At 57.2% G+C, this 20,446-nt stretch overlaps 8 protein-coding genes across 8 annotated transcripts; 3 read left to right on the plus strand and 5 right to left on the minus strand.

The window, feature by feature from the left end:
* Window positions 1–56: 56 nt before the first annotated feature.
* ISF_03533 (acetylornithine deacetylase) lies at window positions 57–2,463 on the minus strand (the record flags this gene model as incomplete). The annotated part of the gene is made up of 2 exons (XM_018847139.1): window positions 57–1,736; window positions 1,798–2,463. 2 exons carry the CDS (start codon window positions 2,461–2,463, stop codon window positions 57–59), a joined length of 2,346 nt encoding a protein of 781 aa, XP_018706028.1.
* A 964-nt stretch (window positions 2,464–3,427) lies between these two features.
* ISF_03534 (Protein kinase-like domain protein) lies at window positions 3,428–4,168 on the minus strand (the record flags this gene model as incomplete). Its single annotated transcript, XM_018847140.1, has 1 exon — window positions 3,428–4,168. One exon carries the CDS (start codon window positions 4,166–4,168, stop codon window positions 3,428–3,430), a length of 741 nt encoding a protein of 246 aa, XP_018706029.1.
* Window positions 4,169–6,442: 2,274 nt separating this feature from the next.
* ISF_03535 (Homeodomain-related protein) lies at window positions 6,443–8,344 on the plus strand (the record flags this gene model as incomplete). Its single annotated transcript, XM_018847141.1, has 1 exon — window positions 6,443–8,344. One exon carries the CDS (start codon window positions 6,443–6,445, stop codon window positions 8,342–8,344), a length of 1,902 nt encoding a protein of 633 aa, XP_018706030.1.
* Window positions 8,345–8,573: 229 nt separating this feature from the next.
* ISF_03536 (O-methyltransferase) lies at window positions 8,574–9,343 on the minus strand (the record flags this gene model as incomplete). The annotated part of the gene is made up of 2 exons (XM_018847142.1): window positions 8,574–8,779; window positions 8,851–9,343. 2 exons carry the CDS (start codon window positions 9,341–9,343, stop codon window positions 8,574–8,576), a joined length of 699 nt encoding a protein of 232 aa, XP_018706031.1.
* A 1,264-nt stretch (window positions 9,344–10,607) lies between these two features.
* ISF_03537 (siderochrome-iron transporter MirC) lies at window positions 10,608–12,810 on the plus strand (the record flags this gene model as incomplete). Its single annotated transcript, XM_018847143.1, has 5 exons — window positions 10,608–11,119; window positions 11,187–11,507; window positions 11,565–11,579; window positions 11,636–12,348; window positions 12,407–12,810. The coding sequence occupies 5 exons, from the start codon at window positions 10,608–10,610 to the stop codon at window positions 12,808–12,810; spliced, it is 1,965 nt and encodes a 654-aa protein (XP_018706032.1).
* Window positions 12,811–13,010: 200 nt separating this feature from the next.
* Window positions 13,011–14,212, minus strand: ISF_03538 (zinc alcohol dehydrogenase; the record flags this gene model as incomplete). Its single annotated transcript, XM_018847144.1, has 2 exons — window positions 13,011–13,484; window positions 13,541–14,212. The coding sequence occupies 2 exons, from the start codon at window positions 14,210–14,212 to the stop codon at window positions 13,011–13,013; spliced, it is 1,146 nt and encodes a 381-aa protein (XP_018706033.1).
* Window positions 14,213–16,526: 2,314 nt separating this feature from the next.
* Window positions 16,527–17,888, minus strand: ISF_03539 (Alcohol dehydrogenase superfamily, zinc-type; the record flags this gene model as incomplete). The annotated part of the gene is made up of 5 exons (XM_018847145.1): window positions 16,527–17,005; window positions 17,073–17,204; window positions 17,272–17,442; window positions 17,515–17,630; window positions 17,713–17,888. The coding sequence occupies 5 exons, from the start codon at window positions 17,886–17,888 to the stop codon at window positions 16,527–16,529; spliced, it is 1,074 nt and encodes a 357-aa protein (XP_018706034.1).
* A 945-nt stretch (window positions 17,889–18,833) lies between these two features.
* ISF_03540 (Argonaute complex, subunit Arb1) lies at window positions 18,834–19,886 on the plus strand (the record flags this gene model as incomplete). The annotated part of the gene is made up of 4 exons (XM_018847146.1): window positions 18,834–18,963; window positions 19,110–19,201; window positions 19,243–19,461; window positions 19,536–19,886. 4 exons carry the CDS (start codon window positions 18,834–18,836, stop codon window positions 19,884–19,886), a joined length of 792 nt encoding a protein of 263 aa, XP_018706035.1.
* Between the last annotated feature and the right edge of the window lie 560 nt (window positions 19,887–20,446).

Genomic DNA, 20,446 nt, shown 5'->3' on the forward strand with positions numbered 1-20,446 from the left:
ATGGTCTAAAGAGGAATGACTTTTATAGCTAGTCGTACTTAGGATCGCTTCGTTAATCAAGCACAGAACTCTTGCGCAATTTGCGTCAGAATATGCGTCGTTTGTATAATAGAATCAACGTATACAAACTCCTCCTTGGCATGGAACCCCTCGCCGCGTGGCCCGAATAGGATGGTCGGGATACCCGCATCAAGCAACAGCGCCGAGTCTGTCCAATACGGAGCGCCGACAACCTGGGGCTCGCCGCGCGTTACATTCTCCGTGTGCTTCCTGACGAGCTGTGTCAGCGGCGCGTCCTCGTCCATGTGGAACGGCGGCCGATGAAACGTGATCCGGAGATCATACCGCAGCCCCCCCGGCGTCTCCGCCGCCACCTGCTCCAGCATCTCCCGCAGCTCGCGCTCCACCGCGTCCGGGCCCTCCCCAGCTACGGTCCTCCTCTCCAGCGTGATGGTGCACTTGGCAGGATACGAGGAGACTTCCTCGCCGCCGCGTATGAGCGACGCGTGCGCGCTCGGCGGCCCGACCACCGGATCGGCCGCCGGCCGCCGCCCCAGCTCCTCCGCGTACCGGTCCAGCGCGACCAGCACATAGCCGGCCTTGGCGATGGCGTCGCGGCCTAGGTCCGGCCGGGACCCGTGCGCCGCCGCGCCGTGCACGTCGATCTCGGCCCACGCGAAGCCCTTGTGCGCGCGCGTCACCGCCATGTCGGTGCACTCGCAGACGACCGCCGCGTCCGCGCGCCACCCGGCTTCCAGGACGTTGACCGTGCCCAGGCTCTCAAACTCCTCGTCTGCCACGGCGGTCACGATGACATCGCCGGCGAGTCCCAGCCGCTTGGCGTTGGCGGCGGCGACCATCTGCGCGGCGAGCCCGGACTTCATGTCCGCGGAGCCGCGTCCGTAGAGCTTCCCGTCTTCAATCCTGGGATCGAGGGCGTCGTCGTCGTAGCCGACGAGGGTCACCGTGTCCGTGTGGCCGTTGAGTAGAAGACGCTTGCCGCCGCCGCGGCCCCGGACCACGCCGACGACGGAGGGGCGGCCCGGGGCGGGCTCGAGCCAGTGCGCGTCGATGTCGCGGTGCTCGAACCACGAGCAGATGAACTTTGCAATCTCCGTCTCGCCGGGGCCGGGCTCCGAGCCGAGCGCCGGGTTGGCGGAGTCGATCCGGACCAGGGCCTGCGTGAGCGCCACGGGGTCATTGGCCGCGGAGACATCGTGCGGGACGTCGTAGGACCGAGGCCCCTCCGTCGAGAGCAGCACGACCACGGAATTGTCGTCGAGACCCAGACTCGCCTTGTCCTCGGGGGTCAGCCGGCGGAGGGCGGCCAGCGCGGCGGCGCCGCACGGTCCGACGCCGACGCCGAGCTCTTGCAGCGTCTCGCAGGCCTGGTGCGCTTCAAAGTCGGAGACGGTGGCGCTGGCGTCTATGCCGCGCTGCAGGACCGGCCAGGCTTGCTCTGACACGGTCAGACAGTCCAGGCCGGCCATGACGGTCGGCGCGCTCCGCACGCAGCGCTCCTCGCCGCGGGCGAGTCGCTTCCACAGACAGGCGGCCGTGTCGGGCTCCACGGACAGGATGCGGGGGAACGATGGCGAGCCGGGCGTCTTGTAATGCGTCACGACAGATTGCGCAAATGAGCCGACGCCGACGGGCACGATAATTAGGTCTGGAGACTTTCCATCTAGTTGCTCGTCGACTTCATGCAGCATGGTCTCGTAGCCCTCGACAATCCACTATTGTCCGTCAATGAGTTAGGAAAGAGGACAGCAGAGACGAGAGCTAGGCAGAACTAACCTGAGGAACTTTTGTATAATCCCCAAAGCTACAGTCCTGGATGCAAAGGCCATTAGAGTGCTGTGAAGCTGCAAAGGCTTCTTGCACCGCAGTATCATAGTCCCCCTTCGACAAGACAACCCTCGCGCCTTCACTCCGAATCAGGTCCCTGGTGTCCTCTCTCATGCAGCACGGGACGTGAATCTCCGCCGTGATGCCCAGAAGCAAAGCCATCCGCGCCACCGCCCGTCCATGGTTCCCGTCCGTCGCCGCGTACAGCGTCAGCCCCGACGACGCCGCCGACAGCGCCTGCTTCACGACGTCGACCGAGGCATCCGGCGGCAGTCCCAGGCGTGCTGTCACGGCGCGGTGGACGCCCCAGGATGCGCCGAGGATCTTGAAAGCGGGGAGCCCGCAGCGGTCGGCCTCGTGCTTGAGGTGGACGGCCCCGACGCCGATGGCCGCGGCGACGGAGGGCAGGCCGACGAGGGCGGTGGGGGCGTAGCCGGGGAGGATGCGTTGATGGAACCGCCGGACGAGGTCGGAGGAGGAGGAGGAGGGCGGACCCCTGCTTGGTGGCGCAGCAGCAGCAGTGACGGCAGATGAGGCCGTTATCGCAGCGGCAGCGGCATTGAAATGCAGCGGGCGTCGGTGCGGGGAGGAGGAAGAGGAGGAGGTTGGCGACATGATGGGAAGGAGACGGGGATGAGGTGTCCGGCTCAGTGAGACCAGGGCATTAATATCAATTGAGGAGAAAAAGGGATTCTGATTTTACAACACAATGGCCATGGCTATCAAAATATTGACGTCTTAATAAAGACTTTTGCGCGCGCCCTCTAATGTTTTTTTGTAGCTATTTGCTGTCCTTAGCAGGCGCCCTCTTGTAAAAGCGTGCCCGCGCCCTCTGCTGAGTCGCCAGCTTTGGTCTGGGCGCTGCTTGATAAATACATGGCGAGTCCACGTTCTCATCGTCTCGAGATTTTCCACCTTGATTCACCTTGACGCCCCCAAAATGTCACCCTCATCATCTTTCGCTTTGGGTCCCCCGCCTCTCTCTCCGGCTCGGATACCAGCACGCCGGGTCTCAGCCACTCGTCATTATGATTCGCCCGGCTCGGCGACCGGGCGTCGCGGCGGCCCGCGGACAGCGGCAGAGCGTGCACTTTGTTGCCCTGATCCAGCAAAATTGACAGACTAGTCCGGCGGGGAAAGGGGGCTAAAAGCCACGAGTTATTTAGCCCAGCTGAGAGACGTTGGATGGATGGATGGACGAGCCGTCGTCGGGCCTGGATGCATGAGTCACGGCAAAAACCGAGCCGCTCTTTCGGATGCCGTTCCACTGCAAAAAAAGACGAAAAGAGTAACAGCGCGAGAGGCTGAAAAACAACGGAAGCGAGTACAACTACGATCTGGTCACCAGGTCAGCAGAATCAAGGCTACTCTTACCAAGGGATTCAATGGCCAACCGCTCATGGCCGGCACGACGTTCCCACCAGGGAAATGCACAAAATACCACGTCTTCGACGCACTATTGAGTTGTTCTTGCTGATGTGGCAAAGATGACACTCATCGGGACCACGGCAGCAATGCCAACGCGGACTCAGGCGAAGAAGAGTGTGTCTTGCAGGGCCGTGTCTTGCATTGCGAATCGCTATGCAGTCAGACCTTCAAGATCCTTCACCAAAGCTTGACTGTCCTTGTAACCACCATCCCAGCAGTTCCGGATAATATATCCCAGGCTGCCTAGAGAGGTAACATCTGGAAACTCTCCATTCTGGAACAACGGCGGGATATCCGCTTCACTTAGCGTGGCATACGGTCTTTGCCCAGTAACAACTTCGTACATTGCTGAGCCATACGCAAAAATATCTCCCTGTTCTGGCAATAGGTTTCCGGGGAACTCGTGGCTGGTGGTGACCGCGACGAGGAGTGGAGATGAATCAATGGATGATCCTGCAAAATCCGCGAGCTTTGCGTTCAGTTTGTCGTCCAGGAACACATTTGCGGTCGTGAAATCACCGTAGATGATCCCGGCGCGGTGGATGAAAGCGAGAGCATTAGCGAGCTGGACCATGCAGCGGAGATGGAGACTAGTATCAACATGCTCTCGGCGGATGAAGGACTGTAGATCGAATTTGGGGGCAAATTCAAAGCGAATTCCACCCCCTTCGACCTCGCCATGATATGACAGTACGCCCTGATGTTGTCCTCGTTCGGTGAGTCTCTCGTAGATCTGTCGTTCCCTCTGGATGTGAGCGCTGTTCTCTGGGCCGACGGGTGTTTTGATGACTGTTTGGGTCGCCGAATCAAGCACGACGAGACCAGTGCTCCCGCAAGCTACGAGGTCCTTATAACCGAATCCTGGAGTATACTGGATATCATCAGATGCCATCACAATGACAGGCTCGCGAATCGGTGGATCCACGGAGGGTGGGCAGGGTTTTTTTGGCCTGAAGTTCTTTGGCCCCTATCTTCGTACTAGACACGGAGTAGTGATGGCCTTGAAGCCACTGAATGCCAGACGCCAACGAGGGCCAGCCACAGTGGGGTCACCATGTCAGGGGTCCTCAGTGGCATTCCTAGGCAACGTGTGGCGCTGGCTGTGGGGAACAGTGCACGTGTTAGTAACAAAGCAATGAGCCGACAAGGACGCTGCCCGTGCTCCGTACTCGTAACTCTGAATTCCATAGTTGTTAGAGAAGCTCGCCAGGTATGGTAAATCTAGAACTCAAGAAATTGCTCGTTAAAGACGGGCGTTGTACAATTGCGTAAGGCGGAAATGCCAAGCGCTCTTATTTCTGGCTACGCAACTGGCCACTACAACATACAGCGGTTAAGGAAGGAAAGAAATAGATGGAAGAAGAAAAAGAACACAAAAATGAGTAAGCGGCCACGATTAGTTAACTGCTGTTAATGATTAATACAACGCAAAGCCGGGTGAAGAAATGGTAAGATGAAAGACTGCATTTACCTGGTAGTTGTGGGTGAAACGCGGCCGTGTAAGCCAGCATGAAAGAGGCAACTCGCTTACTACTGTAGCTAGTTACCAAGCATTGAGGGGCGGGACAAGGCCGAGCCTTCGGAACAGGAACACACACGGGAAGTAGCTGACAATGGACATGAGACGTAACTATCATGATTGCCAAGTTTGCCAGTCTCCAGACCAGTGTGATAATGGCGGGCACGGTCGAAAGCAGGGCAGAAGCAGCGAGGCTCATCGGCCAAAGCTTCCTCCTATAACAAGCGGTACTCGACAACTGCGCTACACAAGGCAAAGGTCGCATTTCCTCGGACCCCATACATGGCGAGGATGAGACATGAGCCTGCCTGCGCACGCCACGACGCGGACTGACAGACTTGGCGTTTGCGGCTTGTCTTTTGGGGGAGAGTGTTGGGCAAGGCTTGCATGGGATTTATTATGGGCATAAATACGGACAACCTGGAGTGGTTGGCGCTTGGTGACCTTTTGGAGGGGAACGGTGGCAGGTCATGTGCCGAAGAGCGGGCTGCTGCTCCGCCCAGGTCGGCGGCCAGACGTTGACTTGGCCTCACCACCCGGGCTGCTGGGAGCCATGATTCAGTTTGGGCAACGGCAACTGAGTTTGCACCTTGTTGGCATTATATTCAAACGCTAAGAGCGAGGGAATGGCCGAGGACGCGGGTTTTAGGACCAAGTCCCTTGCCCGAACTAGCGGTATTCGCATTCCGCGTATCCGAGAGACACAATGCTGCTCTTATCTGCCTGGTTTGCATGGCAATCTGCAGTTACAAGTTGCCGGCCTGGCCGAGGGTTCACCTTGATATGCCGACTCGTAATAAGGTTTGCTAGCGGTTTCGGCGTACAAGCTGGGCAATCCGTACCTAGGTGATAGGTAATAATAAGGAGGAAGAACTTTGGGGAGGGGGGGTTTATTTTACAGCGACCGGCGCCCGCTAGAACCCGCTAGAAGCAGTGGATGGCCGCTATAAACAGGAGGGCATCTCGCTGGAACTACAGCGGGAGAGGTGGGCTGCCTCCTGTTTCCGGGGGTCCTGTCTTTTGTATGTCCATTTCTTGTCCCTCTGCAGCTTCTTGCATGAGATTCGGAATTAAATACTTGCTTTTGACGTCCTGTCAGGACCTCTTCATAGACAAGCACATCCACCACGCAGCGCTGGAGGTATTAAAAGTCGCATCTCCGCTTTCAACAACCCACTATATTATAGATTGGCATGCCGGCCAGACTTGTTCGGCACCTGAACCCGCCAAGACGTGCGCCAACTGGAGACTTTTCTGGCCTATTATCGCTGTGAGCTCGAGGCAAGCTGCGAATAAGAGGGCCTCCAAAGTCAGGTCTCTAGCTTGGTTGGTTGGTAGCGCAAACGGTTTGGTCAGCAGCAAAGTGCCCCGGCGACCGGCACCGGGCTCGACCTCCTCTTATTACTCCTCCTCGTCACTCCTAGTACACACACACACCACTTTTTTTTTTCCCCAAGTGACCATGTAGGCCGTTTGTTTTTGATACTTTTGTTAATCATCTATTGCCTCGCGCCGCTTACCGCGAGACTTTCCCCTCGCTTCTCCTCCGTCGCCGCTTCTACTTCAACGGGGATGGACGCAGACGGCGACCTCTTCTTCCCGCTCAGCGATGCCGGCCTCGCACGTCCGGCGCCGGACACTACCACCATGACCGCCACAAACAGCAACCATGACAGCCTCATCATGCCACACGTCCTGCCCGCCGACGATGACATGTTCCTCGATCCTGCCTTCATGAGCACCACCGACCTGACCCACGACTTTGACGGCCTCTTCTTCGCTGCCGCGGACCCTAGCCTTGGCCAGCTCGACCCCGCCGTCCCGGGCGCTATTGACGACGGCTTCCTACCCGACGCCGCCGACTGGAACCTCCCCGTCGGCGCTCACGAGACGGCCTTTGCAGCGGCGGCCACGGCCACGGCCACGGCAGCAACACCCTCCCCCTCCCCCTCCCCCCAGTTCTTCGTCAAGAACGGCGCGTACCGCCCGCCGGAGCCCTGCGTGCAGTGCCGCCGCCAGCGCCTGCAGTGCCTCATCCTGCAGACCACCGACGCCAACCCCAACCCCATCACCTCGTGCTCCAGCTGCGTCGCGCTCTTCCGCGACTGCAGCCTCGCCGAGCGAGGCAAGCGCCAGGCCTCGAGTTTCGAGACGTCGCGGCCCGTCATCGGCCACCTGCACGGCGTGAGCGAGGAGGAGGGCGGCTACAACCACCACTACACCACGGGCATCACGGCTGCTGCTCTTGCCAGCCTGGACGAAAAGGAGGAGGCGCAGCAGCAGCGGCAGCAGCAGCAGTCGTCACGCCCCCTGGAAGTCGTCACGTCCAAGCGCGCCGGCACCCGCGCCGCCAAGAAGACGCGGCCTCTGTCCAACTGGTTCGCCCGCAATCTCGGCCACCCGTACCCGTCCGACGACCAGAAGGCGGACCTGGCCAGCCAGTGCGGCCTCAGCCGCACGCAAGTCATCAACTGGTTCGCCAACGCCCGGCGGCGGCACCGGCTCTCCGCGCAGTCCCTCTTCAGCAACGGCAGCGGCAGCGGCAGCGGCAGGTCACTCCTCCGGCAGGGCTCCCCGATGCCGCGGTCCGCCCTGGACAGCATGTCGCCGATGGAGCGCTGGCGCAACTCGCCGCCCAACGACGAGCCGGCGTCCGCGTCCGCCATTGAGCGTGCGCTGAACCGCTCGCCGCCGCTGGGCGCGGGGTCCTCGGAGTACTTTGGCAGCTACGGTAGCGCGCGCGACGCGGGCTCCGCGTGCTCCTCCGGCAGCGGCGACTCAGGCGGCACCACCCACTGTCGCCATCGGCGACGCGGCCGTCGGCGGTCGTCGTTTTACCGCGCGTCGTCGACGAGCTTCGGCGGCTCGGCGCACTCGCAGCAGTCCGCAGGCGACCTCATGTTCGTCCCGTACTCGGCCAACAACTCCGTCGACGGGGACTCCAACTCCATCGGCAAGCGGAGCCCGACAACCGCCGCGCCGCGCCCCGGCAGCAAAGGCACGACGACGACGACCTTTCAGTGCACGTTTTGCCTGCAGACGTTCCGAAAGCGCTACGACTGGGTCAGGCACGAGCGGTCCATCCACCTGCCCGGGCTGGACTCGTGGGTGTGCCGGGTACCGCTTCCACCGGACCAGTCCTTCCTAGTGTGGCGCGTCAGCCACGAGCATCCCGAGTGCATCTTCTGCGGGGAGCCATCACCAACACACGACCATATCCAGTCGCACGAGTTCCAGACGTGCGCGGAGCGGACGGCCGCGGAGCGCACCTTCACGCGCAAGGACCACCTGTGGCAGCACCTGCACAAGTTCCACCACTGCCGCAAGTGGGAGGGGTGGCGGCCGGACCTGGCGCTGCTGCAGCACAAGCAGGACCGGCTGCAGAGCCGCTGCGGCTTCTGCAGCGTGACGATGAACAGCTGGGAGGAGAGGGCGCAGCACCTGGCGTCGCACTTTCGCAGGGGCGCGACGATGGCGGAGTGGTCGGGCGGGCCGGGGATTCGGTTGCCGTCGGAGGAGGAAAAGATAGGCGGCAAGGTCAAGGGTTGATCGAGCAGTGCAATGCAGAGTGGTTGATGAAGGAGGCGAGTAGGAAGGGAAGGGGTGGACTGCCACCTACAACGGAGCGCTGCTTATAAAGTATACCAAGAGAATAGAACGCATAATGAACTACTGAATATATTCGTATTTAATGACTCTTGCTGAAAGTTAGCCAGCTCTGTTCATACGCGAAATCCTTCTATTCTCCAATGTCATAATCTATACCAATACAGGCAACTTAGTTCTTGGGAAGATAGACGCAGAACTCCAGGCCCTGGTTAAACGGCAGCGTCATGGTGATGAAGCCGCTATCGGGATTACGCATGTACGTCAGCATCTCGTCGTATCCTTCAGACACGGTGGTGTTGTCGGCAATGACGATGGCGCCGCGGCGCATCTTCTTCTGGACAATCTTGAGTGTCGGCAGGGCCATTTCCGTCCAGACTAGAAGTAGATTAAGTTAGCAAAGCTTCCTCACATCAATCAAAATGGCAGAGGCAAGCGTCTCATCCTACTATCAAGAAGCAAGAGGTCCACGTCCTCGAGGTTCTCCTGCAGCGTCTCGCGCAAGTCGCCCTCGCGGAGGTCAATCGCGCCCGTCACCACGTCGCCGCACTGCGCCCAGTACTCCCTCGCGCGCGCCGCCTTTGTCGGCTCGTACTCGGTCGCGATCACGTTGGCCTTCTTGCCTCCCGCGGCGGCGTTGGCGCTCGCGGCCAGGGCCAGGTAGATGGTGCTGACGCCGAAGGAGGTGCCGGCCTCGACGATGGTGCGCGCGTCGGTGGCGCGGCACAGCGCGTAGAGGTACTGGCTCTTGTCCTGGTCGAGGGCGATGAACTTGTCGCGCACGACGGCCTTCTTCTGCTCCTCGCTGGTGGCGTTGACGAAGACGGAGCGGTCGATGCTGCGCTCCTGGTCGAGGGACTCGGCGTGCAGCCGGTCGAGCAGGGCGAGGATGTGCGCGGGGACGCCCTCCATGGGGTTCTGGGTGGGACGGTTGAAGGGCATGTTGACGATGTTATTCTTGTTCTAAAGATGTAGGTTAGAAATGTTGATTGGTGTATTCGGAGTTGTAAGTGGAAGCCGGAGGATGCTGGGTCGGCCGGAGGGGACGAGTTGGTGGTGGCTTCGGGGCGCTAGCTTTATATACTCCCTTTGCGAGGCCACGAATTGTTGTGACTCAGGCATGAAGAGGATAAGCCGAGGAAGACCTCAAGCAGAGCGGAATTGCCTGCGCACTCGGACTGAAGCTATATTTACCGTATAGCTTTGCCGTGCGCGGTGCGTGAAAGTGTACGCCCTATGTCAGCGTGCGCGGGCACAGTCGGACATAGCAAGCTCCGGTCGTAAAATGCCGGCGCGGAGGACGAATGAATCATCGGACATGGTTCGCCGGCTTCGGATGCGTCTTGTCTAGCATCGACTCAGATAACTGTGGTCCTGGAAGGCATTAATTGTGGTGTGGGTAGTTGAGAGCACACATCATGGCCATTCTGATCACCCTCCTCCCTCAGACAACCAAATTTGGCAGTTTTCGCGAGAGGCCACTTCTGCTTGGTTCGGTTCTCCGGCCGAATCCGAGCCTTGTATAACTACGGGCTGACTTTACGACTTGAACCCCCCCCCCCAGCCCAGACAAAAGTTCCCGCATCCATCCACTCGGCCGCCCGCGACAGGGATGGAACAAGACTTGATGCTAAATTTTAACTCGGTTAGCACCATGGCTAATTCACCACAACACATGGGTACGTTCTGTTGAGCTAACAGTTATCAGATCATCTGATAAGATGCCATCAGGCAGACCACATACTCCTCCCCCGCCTCCTCGTACATTCAACGGCAGGGCAGTCCCACGACAAGACAAGGGTGGTGTCATTCTCGTGGACCGTGCAATTTCTGTCCAATTTCAACCAGCCTTTTTCCGTGTCCCCTGTACTTTTATTTCTCAATGTTGCCCACAATCTTCCCTGGTACAGTGTACCTGCTTTGTGAACCAACCAACCAGTTGCCAAGGTCGGATATAAACGGCCACGGTATGCGTACCCAGGATGCTAAGCACAGGCCAAAACATATTCGTAGGATTAAAAATTTAATACTCTCTGTGTGTGTGATACATGCAACCTTTAGGCGGGTGAAGGAAGGATTCGGGCACGCAGCCGCCTTTTCTCCCGCCGTTTGCCTCCTCCTCTTGGCCATCCATTCTGTTTGTTCCTTTTCTCTACTCTGCTCTGCTCATGCACCCACCCCATGATTCATTAACAAGAGCGCCAACATGAATTACGCGAGCCTGCAGATGGTGCCTTTTGCCTCGCCGGCACCTCTCGCGGCAGGCCCAGCTCTTGACCAGGCCCCTCTAGCTGAGCGCCGCCGACGGCCGCGACCAAAGAAGCAGAAGAAGCAGAAGCCAGCCCGTCGGCCAAATGAGGCAGATGTTATCGCACCGGTTCCTTCCACCGCTCGGATCAGTGCCGCACGATCATACGATGATGAATACGACGACGATGACGATAGCATGGACGAATTCGATAAAGATCCAGAAATGCACGACAAACACCCACCACAACAACCAGTGCAGCAGAGTCCATCCACGGGCGTTCAGAAAATCGAGCACGTCACCCGCTCGTGGACGCCAACCACTATCATCGTCGCCTGGACTGGCATGATGCTGCTCGCCATCGTCCTCAGCCTCGACAGCCTTACCGTGCCCTCATACCAGCCCTACGCGCTGTCCTCGTTTAATGCACACTCGATGCTCCCCGCTCTCACCACCCTCCAGAGCATTCTGTAAGCAAGCGTCGACACCTACTACCACTACCTCTGGCACCTCCTGCTAACCTCCTTTTCCCCGAAGGAGCGCGACCACAAAGCCCGTCATGGCCAAGATTGCCGACGTGTCGGGCCGCTCCGAAGCCCTCACCGTGTCACTCGTCGCCATCGCTCTCGGCTTCGTCATCAATGCTACCTCGCACAGTCTCGGCACCATGGCAGCCGGACAGGCGTTTTACGCCATCGGCCAGGTAGGCATCGTGTTCCTGCAGCAGATCGTCGCGGCGGACACGACGACTCTGGCCAACAGGGCGCTCTTCTCGGCGCTGCTGTACTCGCCGCCTATCGTGACAGCCTGGGTCGCAGGGCCGATGGTGGAGGCGCTGGTGCCGGCGAATTGGCGTTGGTGAGTTGATTCTTGGATGAATGCAGCGACTTCTTGCTAATTTTGGTCGCAAACCAGGGGATATGGCATGTGGTAAGAGAAGGAACTGTGCCATCAGTGCAAGGCAGGCGGACTAACGATATTCCCAGGGCGATTGTAGTACCGATCGTGTCGATCCCGCTGCTCGCGTCAATCTGGCGAATCCAAAGAACAAGAGCCAAGACACCCCGGAGCAGTCCAATAGATGGATTCATTTCCAAGTGGGCGCAGGCCGATATCCCCGGCCTCGCCTTGTTCGTCGCTGGCCTGGTGCTTCTCCTCCTCCCCATGACCCTCACTGTTCGCTTCCACAACGGTTGGAGCTCGGCCCCGATCCTTGCCATGATCATCGCCGGCACCGTGAGCTTCACCGGCTTCGTCCTATACGATATATACGTCGCCATCTACCCGATCTTGCCCCTGCACCTCGCGAAGAGCAGGACAGTTGCGGCCGGCTGCTTGACTGAGGCACTGCTCTTCCTAAGCTACTACCTCTGGCAGCCGTACTTGTACTCATTTCTTGTCGTCGTCAACGACTTTTCGCCAGCGGCTGCCACCAATGTCGGGATGGCAGCGCCGGTTGTTTCCGCCGCGGTGGTCGGCCTCGCGGCGGCTGTCGTGGTCAAGTGCTCGGGCCACTGCAAGTGGGTGGTTGTCGGCGGCACCCTCGTCAAACTCGTCGGCAGCGGACTCATGATTCGGTTTTCCAACAGGCAGGCCTCGCTTACCCAGATTGTCATTACTCAAATTATTGCCGGGGCCGGCTCCGGCGTGGTTAGCATCGTTTCGCAGACTGCCGTTCAGTCCGTCGCTAGTCATGACGGTAAGCTTTGTCTGACCTTTTCCCATTGCCGACGACGCGATCAGCTGACATGTGTTAGATGTTGCCAACGTGACGACACTCTACGAAGCCGCTCGAGCAATTGGGGGTGCCATCGGAACTGCAATCTCGGGCTCCATCTGGACAAGACTGCTGCTGTCTAAGCTGGAGGCGCATCTCCCAGAGGCGTCCAAGTCCAGTGCCGTAGCCATACAAGACTCGCTCACCGTCGCTACTTCCTTTGCCGTGGGCAGTCCTGAGCGACTCGCCATTAATAAAAGCTACACCGAAGTTATGCATATTCTGCTCGTCACATCCATCGCCTTTGTGGCGGCTTCGTTCTTGGTGTCTCTGGCCATTGAAAACTTGAATCTGAAAAAAGTCGATCAAGATGGCGCTCAGAGGGGCGTCATTGGTCGAGTCAATTTCAGGGACTGGTATAGGCGAAAGGTTTCCGGCAAATGACTGGCAACAAGTGTGTCGGGACTTGTTATCTCGTCGCTGATGCTACATGAGCTTTGATGATTAGGCCGTGTTGGATCTTGTATTATGGTGTTTCAGGAGAAATAAATTTCTTTCAAATAACAGGCTGATACGATAAATTGGGGTAAATTATACGCTTCATATCAATAATACATATACATCAATCACACCATGCAATCAATCTACGCCTCATCATCACCAATCTCGAGATTCACCTTAACCAGCACCTTTCCCCTCGCATGCAGCCCCCCGAGATGCGCATACGCCGCCTTGGCCTCCTCCAGCTGCCACACGCTGTCCCTCACGACGCGCACCTCGCCGCGGGCCAGCATGCCGACGACGCGCTCGCGGTCCTCCAGCGTCGGCGCCATCATCGAGACGCCGCGCCACAGCCGTCCGACGCCGCCGAGCCAGCGGCTCACTGGCCACCACTCGTTGAGCTTCATCTGCACGACGGCGCGCAAGAAGTGCGGGACCGCAAAGGATGGCGGCTTGATGCCGGCGGAGGAGTAGACGCCGCCGGGGCGCAGGTAGCGCGGCGAGGCGAGGTACAGCGATTGGTGGCCGAGGGTGTCGACGACGGCGTCGAAGGGCTCGGCGGCGAAGACGTCGGCGAGGTAGTCCGGGAGGCGGTCGTGCTTTGTGTAGTCGATGACCTTGAGCATGTTGGTCAGCAGATGGAAATGGCAGTTTGATGGTGGCGAAGGCTTACCTCGTCGGCGCCGAGGCTCTTGACCATCTCGACGTTCTTGCCGCTGCATATGCCGACGACGCGCCCCGAGGGCCCGACGACGTTGCGCGCCATCTGCACGACCATGGTGCCGATGCCGCCGCTCGCCGCGTTGACCAGCACCCGATCGCCTTCCTTGGCGCCGGACTCGCACACCTGCTGCCACGCGGTCATGCCCGCCAGCAGACACCCCGCCGCGTCACCATAGCTCGCCGCGTCCGGCTTGCGCGCGACGTACCGCGCGGGGATGGCCAGGTACTCTGCCAGCGCTCCCGTGCCGGTGGCGAGGGAGTGGCTGGCCGGCAGCATGGCCACGACCTTGTCCCCCTTTTGGAACCGGAAGTCGCTGCTGCAGGCTTCGGGGTGCCAGACGTCCTCGACGACGCCGGAGAGGTCCATCTCGGGGACGCAGGTGCGGGCGCGCAGGAAGGAAGGGATGAGGGTCATCTGGAAGATGGCGCCGACGTTGAGACCTACGAAGGCGGTGCGGATGAGAACCCACTCCTCGGGCGAGGGCGCGTCGCGGGGTAGAGGGACGGGAGGAGGAAGGGGAGGCTTGGGGAGGGTGGTGAAAGTGAGGACCTGCGAGGGATCACCGCGGTCGGTGAAGACCCAGGCGCGCATGGTCTCGTTTGTTGGTGGCGGCGCTGTCATTGCGAAGTTGTAGATGAGATTTGGGCGAGTTCAATGCCGCTAGCTACAAGGACATGACGTTGCGGTTTCGTCTCGCCCTATATAGGGCAGAGAGTAACTAAAAGCAGGCCGCCTCAGCTGAGGCTGAGACGGCGCTGTCGTCTAGGGTCATTCATGGACAAGGCCAGATTCGAATATCTGGCCGCTTGAAAAGAGCGCCACCACAGTTGCGGGCGGACGAAGCGTCCTTCAGCTGCCACGTTTTTCTCGCCGGCGAATTAAGATGCTCGATTAAGTTATTCTGCAAGTGGGGTCGTGGTATTTTCAACAGCAAGAGCAGTGACCGTGGTTAGAAAGTGTGAGCTGGGAATACGAATCAGGCTTTGGCTAGGACGATTCAGGCTGGAATGCGAGAGTGATTGGGGGCTGTTTGCTGTTCTAGCTTGACGTTGTGAGTGAGGAGGGCTGGAGGAGTTGGGATAGCGCTCATACTTTGTTGTTGTTCGGAATACAATACTCGTTGACTCTAATTACCTATGTACCTACAGAGAGAAATCGTGTGTCGGGGTTTATATCCGCGGAGAGCATGTCCAGGGTATTCCCAGTCACTGGTGAGTTGAATCAGTCCTGCGCATTTGCTCCAACTCACTTGCCACAAAGGATCAGGCCAAGACAACGACAATGGGAATTCTTCATCTAGTGGTCCGTCAATCACCTATCACAGCGATCCATTGTTTAAACGTTGATTATGCTTATCCACACAAGCGTCTTGGCTCACGCCGGGCGGAGGTGGCCGCCGATCCTTTGACAAACAACGATTTCTAAGGCCCGAGATTTAGTTAATACATGACGTTTATAGAATTACATATAACTATCCTAATCGAGTCTATAGAGGGTAATTAGCCCACTAAGATTTATAGGGGAGCCTATATACACTAGATAATATACTGTAACTCCTGATATAGGGTGGCTACTATAGCTAGAAGCTATATCCTCTTAATACTGGCCATAATAAAGATAGCGATAATAAAGCTAACTATAATAAAGCTAGTAGTAGTAGTAGTAGTAGCTAGAAGGCCTATTATAAGGTAGCTACTAATACTATCAATAGAGAATATAAGTAACTATATATAGACACTAATAATACTAAGAGTTCTATTTAATAAAGAAATTGTATATTATATATAAATAAAACAGTACAAGGCGGCTAGGGAGGCGGCCTAAACTAAGACTAGGCAGGAGCCTATACTGTAACTAATTAGGATAGAAAGGTTTATAACTATATAGGGATTATAAGTATACTATCATCTAGTAAGCTATAAAGGATTATAGGCTTAGTATAAGCTAGTAATCTAGGCTAATAATAGAGAGATAGATAGGTACTTAAGGAGGAAGTATTCTTATACTAGATAGTCTAGATCTCTATTAAACAATCCAAGTAATTCTAAGTAATTATAATAGAGTTAGGCTCTAGCCTGCCCTAACCTAGGGCTATGGTGGCCTTAGTAGTACCGTTTACTACTATCCACAATAGGTCGCGGGATGGGGCCACGATGAGTTGCTGAGGTTGTATTTCGTGGTGTTTTCGAACATAGGTAAGTACTCTAATGCATGGTGAATGTGTGGTGATCTAGCTAGCATTATCCGCACATCTCCTCCACCTGTAAATGTAGGCATATGGAAGCCGCCACGCAGTCGTACAGTCACGTTTGGGCGCGCATAAACCCAGCCAAGACAGGCAGCCTGCGAAACCCGTGGTACTGTGCGAAACCCGCCCTGCCCACTAGGCACACTGTCTCTACGACCAACAGCCTAGTCCGGCTGACTTGCCGCCACCTTGCCGCCGATAAAGCTCGCTTTCGCGTCAGCGTGCCATCTCAGCCACCATCTCCAAGGTCATCTCATCTCAACGGCCACGTCTTTGGCAGGGGAGAGGAGGGAGAGCTCGTCACCTCGAGATCCGCCTGCCCGACCTGCCCATCTTCTCTCCTCCTACGGTTCCCCACGTTTGCCAGCGTGGCCGCCCGTGTCAGAAGGGGGACAACAAAGCCGATCCCGAACTGCTTCCTGGTCACTGCGCATGCGCCTGAAAACTGCCTACCAATCTGCCTTGGCCAGCCGGGCCCCTTTGCGTCACGCCCGCATTTGGTCTTGGCCAGGTCCTGCATCATCTGGCATTATTGATTATTTTTATTATTTTACCTTTCGAAGAGAAAAAGAAAAATGCCAAAAAAAAAAACAAAGCCTCATACATGAATACAGTACTACTAAACTACTAACTACACAGTTTCGAGATCCCCGTCTCTGCTACGCGCCCGGTACCCCCTACTAACTCCTAGCTGTCCTTCTTCACCACAAACACCGTCTTGCCTAGGCCGCCCTTGCCGTTGTACGTCTGCCAGCACGCCTCGCGCACCTTGTCAATGTCCTTGAAGTCCACGCGCCAGCCCACCACCGGCCGCAGCTGGCCCTGCTCCACCGCGTCCCGGAGCACCGCGAGGTCCTTGCCGTTGGGGTCCAGCGAGAGGAACTTGTACTCGACGCCGTAGCAGCGCGCCTTGAGCTTGCGCAGCTGGTCCGTGGCGTCGAGGAAGAGGCGGCCCGCGAGCGGCACCCTGGGCCGCCCCGGCACGTCCATGACGCTCGAGTTCTGCAGCGTCGCGGCCGACGGGGTGGTCGCGACTGACACGACCAGCCCGGTGCCCTTGACGAGGAGCGGCAGGAGCTTGGTCGCGTCGCCGGTGGTGTCGAAGATGAAGTCGACGGACCCGGCCGGGATCGCCTTAACGGGGTCGTCCTTGGTGTAGTCGATGACTGCGGGCGGCAAGGAAAATATATCAGCATCGTAGTAGCAGAACAAGGTGGGTGGCGGTGCGCGTACTCTGGTCAACCACGTTGATGCCGAGCAGCTGGTGCACCTTGGACACCTTGCTCGTCGACACGGTCGTAATCAACCTTCCCACCTTGAAGAGGTGCTTGGCAATCTGCAGGCCGTAGGCGCCGGTACCACTCACTACGCAGCGTTAGCTACGTGCCAGGATCGACATGTTGTCGCTGATGCGTGCATGTATATCACTCACACGCAGCGGGGATAAAGACTGTCTTGCCCTCCAGCGAGCCCGTGTACTCGCGCAGGGCCTGGAGCGCCGTCATGGCCGCCAGCGGTATCGAGGCGGCCTCGTCAAAGGGCAAGTTCTTGGGCTTGAGGGCGACAAAGCGCTCGCGACACAAGGCGAACTCTGCCCACGCACCTAACCCACGCCCCAAAAAAAAAATCAGCGATCGTTACCTCTGCGGTGTCATGCCATGCAGCAACACTATACCTCTGCTGGCCTCTGGGAGGCGCACGTAGACCTCGTCGCCCGGCTTGAACGACGCGACACCGCTGCCGACCTCCTCCACCACGCCGGCGGCGTCGTAGCCAATCTTGTATGGGAACCTGCAAGGCTCGCCCGTGTTAGTACCTCCTCCTTGGGAGAGGCCGGAAGGGGGGAGGGGGGGGTCGGAATGGTGTGACATACGTGTCTTGGAGAGCCATCTTATAAATGCCGTCAACCTTTCTGAGGTCAATGGGGTTGATGCTCGCCGCGTGCACCCTGATGAGGACGTCGGAGGGCTGTGAGACGACGGGCTTTGCAACGTGGGTGAGCTCGTAGCCGTCGGGTTTGGTGTACTTGGGGGCGGTGATGGACAGCATTGTGGCGGCCATGTCGTTGCAGAAGAAACGCGAGAATTATTGAGAAATATTCGAATCGCTTGACGGGCAGGCCACGAGCTCTTTATCTATACATCTCGAGTCTAACGTCTAGCTATATAGCATTGCTACTGGCGGCCAAGCCGCGATCGACCACGGCGGCTCTGCAAAAGGCCGGTCAGGTTAACCGCCGGCTCGGGGCAAGTCCGCAGCGGACAAGACGGGCGCCCCCATCTCCGGAGAATATGGCCATTTGCGACGTGTCAGAAAATTCGGGGCGGCGAGATAAAGTGACTAAGATTTTTTTCTTCTTCTCGAACTTGTCAGAGCCTCAGCGGCACAGATTCTATAACAAAGTTTTTCACAACATGGCACAGTCCGTGGCGACCCTGGTCTAGTAATCGACCTGAGCTGCTTGCGGAGTTGCTTTAAAATAAATCATCTGGCGGGACAGGATCTGCGTCCTAACAGAGCCGAGGTGGGCGATAAAAAGTCCGTAGGAGAAATTAGGCATGAAGAGAAAGGCGATGCGTTATTCCGGGCCGTACATACAGACTGTTGACAGTATGGGAGGGAATGTAGGGTGTCGCTGGGCTTCCTTAGTAATGCCCAATGGAACAGGATTGCTTGGTCAGTCCGGAGACGGGCAGTCAGTCCGGTACATCTCTACGACGAGCGTGTAATGCATACAGCAGGCAGTAATAGCTGCTCAATGAGTACCATAGTGTGCAACTCCAGCCACTTGGAATTTATGAGGTGTGCTGCGCTGTGGTGCGTTGGTGTGTTGCCTTGACGTGTTTCTTATGCAGTGTGCCGTTTGCTAATAAAAACACCACCACGAATGCCCTGCACAACGCATAATTTTTCTCTCTTCTTCCCCTCCCTCGCCAAGTCCAATCTTCTCGCATCACAACGTTACTTATCTAGCAACAAAACGAAATCACCGCCATGGATTCCAACAACAAGCCCGATGACCTCGAGCTGGACCATATCGACGGCAACTTTCCCGATAAGAAGAAGAGGAAGAGGAGGAGGAGTCGCGCGGGGAGAAAGAGAAGCGCCGCGACTGGCTTTGAAGGTTTGCTGCGTGCCTTCTTAAACTTGCATCGTCCACGGCTAACACGAACCTCCTAGAATACTTCGCTGCATCCACCGCTTCCGCACCCGGCGGCACCTCGACTCCAAGCTAAGCACCTACTTCCACGAGTACATGTTCCTCGGCAGCGTCGACACCAACGGCGCGCCCTTCAACGACCCGGACCTCGAGGACGGCTCGCTCATTCCGCAAGCCCGCGACGCCGACGACGACGACGAGGGTGCCGCCGCACGCTTCTAGGACGGCAACGCCCGCCACTAGTCCGTCGACGTTGCCGGCGTCGCCGCCAGCTTCCTCTCCGTGTCGATCCCGCCGCTCGTCGGTGTGGACTCCGCCCCGACCGCGCGCGCCGTCGGCGTCGTCGAGAACTTCCTGCGGTACGTGCTGCAGCACGACGTGTACCCGGAGCACGACGCCGCGGGCTGGTCCCTCGCGGACGACGCGCCGCCGTCCGGTGCGAAGGCGCTGGAGCTGGAGCTGGTATTTCACGCCTCCCTGGCGAGGCGGTGCCGAAGACGGCGGCCAGCGCGAGCGCCCTGCGCGTGACCCGCTAGTTCACGTGCTCCCTGGCCCTGCGGCCCGTGGAGATGCCCGACGACGCCGTGGTCGGCTACTTTCGGCGGCTGGCGCTCGGGCCGACGGTCGTCGAGGACGGCTGGATGCGCCAGGAGCTCGCGCCGGGGGAGCAGGCGCCGCTGCCGGCGGACGAGGACGTCGTGCTGCTGTGGGAGGCGGAGCTGCTCGTGGCCATGACGGTGGGCATGATGGTGACTGGGCAGGTGTGCGACCTCACCCAGAATAACTATTATGCTTGCCTCGCTGGGGATAGTTGGTCAGCCTATAAGTGCTGCGGAGCCACACAGTACCTCAGTGGATCTACTGGCAACTGTGTTGACAAGTCGTAGCTAGTTTACTTAATAATAGTGGTCCTTCATATACTCATCACTAATATAGGAGAATCTAGCAATAGTGATAATGGTAGGCACGATTTAGAACAGGCGAAGGCATTTAGTATCACATAGATGCAACCATTGAATGAATAATAAACTGTACGTAGAATGGTGTGTGGCCTATTTAAAGTTTATACGCTTCTAAATAATTAATAAGTTTACTAGGAGTTTAGTAGAAAACAGCCCACTATAGATTATTACGGCTTCTATATAAAAGTTTTTAAAAAAGAATATTATTTATATTTAGTTATTATTATTTTATTTAAAGGATACTAAGTTAATAACTAAAGTATAAGTTAGTTAAGTCCTAAAGATGCCTTTAAACTTTAATATAATAGTAGTTTAATCCTAATCTATAGTAGGTCTATTTTTTAAATAAATATAATAATAACCTAATCCTAGTCTATAGTATATTTATTTCTTAGGTAGAGAGTTAGTATATATAGAGTGTATATAAGTAGATATTATAGTGTTTAAGTTATATTAGGAGGTTATTCTTAATAGTAAAACTATTA

The sequence above is a fragment of the Cordyceps fumosorosea genome (genome assembly GCF_001636725.1).
Source record: "Cordyceps fumosorosea ARSEF 2679 chromosome Unknown scaffold_6, whole genome shotgun sequence".
Lineage (NCBI taxonomy): Eukaryota > Fungi > Ascomycota > Sordariomycetes > Hypocreales > Cordycipitaceae > Cordyceps > Cordyceps fumosorosea.